The sequence below is a fragment of the Salmo salar genome, chromosome ssa14 (genome assembly GCF_905237065.1).
Source record: "Salmo salar chromosome ssa14, Ssal_v3.1, whole genome shotgun sequence".
Taxonomy (NCBI): Eukaryota; Metazoa; Chordata; class Actinopteri; order Salmoniformes; family Salmonidae; genus Salmo; species Salmo salar.
In genome coordinates this window covers 57,618,791-57,625,438 of record NC_059455.1, presented here as the reverse complement: position 1 = coordinate 57,625,438, position 6,648 = coordinate 57,618,791, and the positions used below count along the sequence as shown (strand labels likewise).

The 6,648-nt window shown below is 42.3% G+C and overlaps 1 protein-coding gene across 2 annotated transcripts; it reads left to right on the top strand.

The window, feature by feature from the left end:
* The first annotated feature begins 2,272 nt into the window (after positions 1-2,272).
* On the top strand, positions 2,273-6,291 carry dpm3 (dolichyl-phosphate mannosyltransferase subunit 3, regulatory). 2 transcript variants are annotated; one of them, XM_045693619.1, is made up of 3 exons: positions 2,294-2,324; positions 3,128-3,246; positions 5,242-6,291. In XM_045693619.1, exon 3 carries the CDS (start codon positions 5,295-5,297, stop codon positions 5,571-5,573), a length of 279 nt encoding a protein of 92 aa, XP_045549575.1. In that variant the 5' UTR covers positions 2,294-2,324; positions 3,128-3,246; positions 5,242-5,294; the 3' UTR covers positions 5,574-6,291. The 2 variants fall into 2 exon arrangements, with proteins under 2 accessions (NP_001134461.1, XP_045549575.1); NM_001140989.2 differs by lacking the exon at positions 3,128-3,246 and having other exon boundaries at positions 2,273-2,324; positions 5,242-6,288.
* The last annotated feature ends 357 nt before the right edge of the window (positions 6,292-6,648 follow it).

Below are 6,648 nucleotides of genomic sequence, written 5' to 3'. Positions count from 1 at the left end.
GAGATACACATTGAGAAACGCCAGCACGGCCGTTCCCACTGAGACTCGCACACGCACACTGACGTAACATTGACAACTACCCTACACATCACAGAAACACAACACAACACACAATCATACACACAGGCAGATATACGTACGTAGGTAGATGCAGGCACATGTGCGCACACATTATTGCAAATGTATTAGTAGAGGGATACTACTTGACAATTGCAGTTATATATACTCAGGCTCAGTACTCAACATACAATCACAGTCAAATACGCACCAAATGTTTGTGTAGGGTAGGCCTATATGAGTAGCGTATGTGTGTGTTTAAAGACATACTATATTTTTGTGTATGTTAGTAGAATATGTGTATCTTACACTCGTATGCATGTGCAAACCCTGTATAAACAGAAAGAGCAACATGTGCCTCCCGACACGCACACCGTCACTCACACATTTAACAGTGACACACACAAACACCAACGTCCCAAGAATAACTCTCCATTTTCCTCAGTGAATGATGCTTATGTCTCAGTATCTCTTTGTTGTCTCTTTGCCCTCCCTAAGTGAATTATGTTGATGTCTCGCTGGCTCCTAAGTAGACACTAAAAAGGGCCGTGAATGAACGGATGTGACCCTTGGCACATCCCACCGTACCTTCTCCGCTATGCAATCTGGTTTCCGAGCTGGTCATGGGTGCACCTCAGCCACGCTCAAGGTCCTAAACGATATCATAACCGCCATCGATAAGAGACAATACTGTGCAGCCGTCTTCATCGACCTGGCCAAGGTTTTCGACTCTGTCAATCACCACATTCTTAGCGGCAGACTCAACAGCCTTTGTTTCTCAAATGACTGCCTCGCCTGATTCACCAACTACTTCTCAGACAGAGTTCAGTGTGTCAAATCGGAGGGCCTGTTGTCCGGACCTCTGGCAGTCTCTATGGGGGTGCCACAGGATTCAATTCCCGAGCCGACTCTTTTCTCTGTATACATCAATGATGTCGCTCTTGCTGCTGGTTATTCTCTGATCCACCTCTACGCAGATGACACCATTCTGTATACTTCTGGCCCTTCTTTGGACACTGTGTTAACTAACCTCCAGACGAGCTTCAATGCCATACAACTCTCCTTCCGTGGCCTCCAACTGCTTTTAAATGCAAGTAAAACGAAATGCTTGCTCTTCAACCGATCGCTGCCCGCACCTGCCTGCCCGTCCAGCATCACTACTCTCTCGTTGGCTGGCCCTCACTTCATATTCGTCGCCAAACCCACTGGCTCCAGGTCATCTATAAGTCTTTGCTAGATAAAGCCCCGCCTTATCTCAGCTCATTGGTCACCATAGCAGCATCCACCCATAGCACACACTCCAGCAGGTATATTTCACTGGTCACCCCCAAAGCCTATTCCTCCTTTGGCCGCCTTTCCTTACAGTTCTCTGCTGCCAATGACTGGAACGAACTGCCAAAATCACTGAAGCTGAAGACTCATATCTCCCTCACTAACTTTAAACATCAGCTGTCAAAGCAGCTCACAGATCATTGCACATGTACATAGCCCATCTGTAAATAACCCATCCAACTACCTCATCCCCATATTGTTATTTTTTTGTTGTTGCTTCTTTGCACCTCAGTATCTCTACTTGCACATTCATCTTCTGCACATCTATCACTCCAGTGTTTAATTGCTAAATTGTAATTACTTCGCCACTACGGCCTATTTATTGCCTTACCTCCCTAATCTTACCTCATTTGCACACACTGTATGTAGATTTTTTTCTATTGATTTATTGACTGTATGTTTGTTTATTCCATGTGTCACTCTGTGTTGTTGTTTGTGTCGCACTGCTTTGCTTTATCTTGGCCAGGTCACAGTTGTAAATGAGAACTTGTTCTCAACTGGCCTACCTGGTTAAATAAAAGTGACATAAATAAAAAACAAAAAACATAAAGAGACAGTGAATTAATGATGCCGTCTGTGCCACTAAGTACATGTAACCTTGGTTGGTCCGCTTTTAACTTGGTATATCATTACCATCACATAGGATGAGACCAAGGTTGTGAATGACAATATTTGATAATGAATTTCTACATTTAGAGCAGTGGACATGTTTGCTTAAAGAAACAATTAGAGGTACTTTGAGTAACCTGTTTCCAATATGTTTTACATATTCTAGGATCTGTTTTTCATGTCTGAGTATTTCTAAAGAAATGTGTCACTTGTTGGACTCTGCTTGTATTCCCTTCAATCTCTCTGACACTACATATCCCATAAGTCCCTATTTACTTATGACGTCATTTCTCTGCGCCTAGTGGTGAGTTGGCTTTAGGAAGAAGGTAAGAACACGTATTAATATTTAACGATGTATATTTGTATTTTAAAGTCAATTTTCAAATGTATTTAGCTAGGTCAAATACTACATGTTCCGAAAATTCGACGTTGAATAGATGCCTTTTTGTCGCTAGTTTGTTGTGTAGCATTGGAACCTAAACTGGCTAACGTTAGCTACAGAGCTAGCTAGCTAAATACTCTGTTCTCTCTAGTCTAGTAAAAACGCACATATCGCAAAATAGTCGTCATATAGGCCAACTAACGGAAGCTATTCCTCTTTTCATAGAGCTGTAGCTATGTGATGTCGCCAGTTTCTACTGCGACAGAGTTGTGACCTGTTGAGTTAGGGTAGCTTGTTAGCTACCTCATTTGTAGTCTTGGCAACGAATAGCCTAGCCTAGAACCAGTGTCAGGGCAGAAGAGACGATGAATATGACGACTCTCCTCCATTCATTGTCCGACTAGACAGTTCTGCAAGCCTTATAATTAAGCAATAAGGCTCAAGGGTGTGTGGTACATGCCCAATATACCATGGCTAAGGGCTGTTCTTACGCCCGACGTAACGCGGATTGCCTGCATATAATTGTGGTATATTGGCAATATTGCTATTATAAACTGGTTACCAACGTAATTAGAGCAGTAAAAATAAATGTTTTGTCATTGGCTTTCAGCCAATCAGCATCCAGTTCTCGAACCACCAAGTTTATAATGGCAAAATACGTTCATTACCAAATATGGAGATTCCCTGAGCAACTATTGTCTTTATTTAACTAGGCAAGTCAGTTAAGAGCAAATTATTATTTACAAGGACTGCCAAACCCGGATGACGCTGGGCCAATTGTGCGCCGGAACCAGGTACTGCACTGGGATGCGGTGTCTTAGACCACTGCGCCACTCAGGAGCCCGAATCTACTGACGTCCCACCCAGTATGTACTTCAATAACAGTTTGAAATAAAAATGTATTATCTGGAATTAATCTATACTCAACAAAAATATAAACGCAACAATTTCATAGATTTTTACTGAGTTACAGTTCATGAGGAAATTAGTCAATAGAGCTATGCATCTGTTGGTCACATACCTTTTTAAAAAATGGGCTTCACAATGGGCCTCAGGATCTCATCATGGTATTTTGGTGCATTCAAATTGCCATTGATAAAATGCCATTGTGTTTGTTGTCTGTAATTTATGCCTGCCCATACCATAACCCCACTGCCACCATAGGGCACTCAGTACATCACTGACATCCAAGACCTATATACTAGGCGATGTCCGAGGAGGTCCCAAAACATTTTCAAAGACTCCAGTCACCCAAGTCATAGACTGTTCTCTCTGCTACCGCACGGCAAGCGGTACTGGAGAGCCAAGTCTAGGACCAAAAGGCTCCTTAACAGCTTCTACCCCCAAGCCATAAGACTGTGGAAAAAGTATCAAATGGCCACCCGGACTATTTACATTAATACCCCCCCCCCCCTTTGTTTTTACACTGCTGCATTCGCTGTTTATTATCTATGCATAGTAACTTTACAAATTACCTCGACTAACCTGTACCCCCGCATATTGACTCGGTACCGGTACCCCCTGTATATAGCCTCATTATTGTTACTATTTTTTACTTTTATTTAGTAAATATTTTCTTAACTCTATTTCTTGATCTATTGGTTAAGGGCTTGGCATGTCACGGTAAGGCTTACACCAGTTGTATTTGGCGCATGTGACAAATTTGATTTGAGTTGCCAACGTTGACATCAACAAACCGTTCACCCACACGACACCATACACGTGACCTCAGGTTGTGAGGCCGGTTGGACATGCTGCCAAATTTTCTAAAATGTCGTTGAAGGCGGGTTATGGTACATTCAATTCACTGGAAACAGCTCTGGTGGACATCCCTGCAGTCAGCATGCCAATTGCACTCTCCCTCAACTTGAGACATCTGTGGTATTGTGTTGTGACAAAACTGCACATTTTAGAGTGGCCTTGAAAACAGGAACAGATTGTCTTTGCGAATATTGAAATTAAGTCAGTTAACTTTGTAAATAAATATATATTTTTGTTTTGTATTCAGCAGATTTCATTTAGAAAAACCCAATTTTCACACACGTACCTGCAGCCACTAGTTAGCTTGTCAGTTGACGTTCGAAGTTGGTGACGTTGTGCCGCGAAGCAGCGCCACAGAGTTCTGAGCAGTGACCACTTTTTGATCATGCCAATGATGACATTCTATTCACACTAAATATGCTAAATTCTCAGAGTAAATCGTCTAACTTTTGAACCATATATAGTAGGACATGGGGTTTGGACTGTTTTTCTGACGCAATTCTCTATTGAATGGACATATTTGTATAAACTTTGAATGAATTAATCATTTTATGGGTGAACACCCTACAATTGGTAAAAAACAATACGTAGACGAGACACTTTTTCAGTTAAATAACAATAGTTGCTCAGTAAAACTCCATATTCTGTGAGTAACAAACGTATTTTGACATTATAATGCTTGCAGAGCTGTCTAATGGGAAAATCTCATGGTAGCTAACTGGGCTAGAGAGGAGACTCATCATATTCATCCTCTGCTCCGAATACAACTGGTGTCTCTGCCTCTGCTCCGAATACAACTGGTGTCTCTGCCTCTGCTCCGAATACAACTGGTGTCTCTGCCTCTGCTCCGAATACAACTGGTGTCTCTGCCTCTGCTCCGAATACAACTGGCGTCTTCCGCCTCTGTTCAGCCTAGCCCAGAGCATACACATAATTTTGGCTACAATTGTTTTGTAACAGTGTTTTAGCAACACTGCTGAACATGACTGTAGAAAATATCTAAAGATGTAGATAGCTAGGGAGAATTTGAGATTGATATGATTAAGATGCACGCTCAAGAGTTTTCTTTTCAACCCTAAGTTATTCTTTTCCTATCTCAGGCTTATTGACATCTGGTCTCCTGGCTCTGAAGTTTCCCATCATCTTGCTCATCATGACCAAGCTCCTGGAGTGGGTGTTTGGCGTCTCGGTAATAGGCGCAGCATGGGCTCTCGTGACTTTTGACCTTCTGAACTTGAGGCTCCCAGAGGCCTACAAGGAGGTGGCCTGGCCCATGCCTGTGTATCTGCTGGTGGTGTTCGGCTGCTACTCCCTGGCTACTGTGGGATACAGGGTGGCCACCTTCAACGACTGTGAGGAGGCATCCAAAGAACTACAGGATCAGATAAAGGAGGCCAAGGAGGACCTGAGGAAAAAAGGGTTGAATATGTGAAAAGTACAGACTATAGAGACTCTTGAGAGACTATGCGATAGACACCACAATGACAGACTTGGACTCATATACAACTCAGTTCTTATCATGGACCATGTTATTTTATTTCATACAATGTCCATAGTGGATAAAGTCTTAGTCAAAGCGGTTCTTGCTTAGTTACATACGCCATTGAATGCTGTTGTCCCTATTCTGTATTCATGATTCACCCTATACAGATGCCTAGTCACTCGGCTGACTCATCCATCATCCACAACCGACCGCTATCCAGTACCAGTTTCAACCAATAACATCAAGGGAAACAGAGCAAACGCATCAAATGTTTACTGTTACATCACTAGTGCATGTACTATTACGTCAACCCTATAAAGGGCACTTTGTGCACTGTTAAGTTAATAGACAAGACCCTTTAGGGAAGTCTGTAACATGCAGCACAGTCAAATCACTGTTCTGTGGCCAAATGTAGTCGATTGTGAAATGCCTACCAATAAAACTCAAGGGTCATGCTGATACAGAACGGGACTAGGATTAGTTTCCGCCCAAGGATTGTCAAACACTTGTATACTGTCTAGCTAATTGAGTAGTGTGTCTGGAGATTCAGCTGTTGATCACGCCAGCTAGTTTTTGTGTTCCAAGAAGTGCACATTCCATTGAGATGTTTCTGACTTGTGTCCTGAGGCAGTTGTGACTTAATAAAGGCTGACACATTTTTCCCAAAGCTGTGTGTTTGAATGTCTCTCAACATATGGCCTTGGCTTAGGGGCTTCTTTACTTCAACCACAGAATGAATGATCTGTGCTGTTCTATGGAATGGTCTTATATAATATTTGTATATTTGGCAACATAAAAATACATACTGTTGTTTCCCTTTAGACTCAGTTTCAGACAGTGCTTGATTTGGGCAGGAGCTTGCAGGAGCTGATTACCGGAACCTAAATATTTGCTCCAAACTATTGTGGAGCTCCTGCACTTAAATACACTATATATCCAAAAGTATATAAGAAGCTTGTAGCACGTAAAAATTGCCTGTCCTTGGTTGCAACATTCATTACCGAGTTCCAACTGCTTCTGGAGG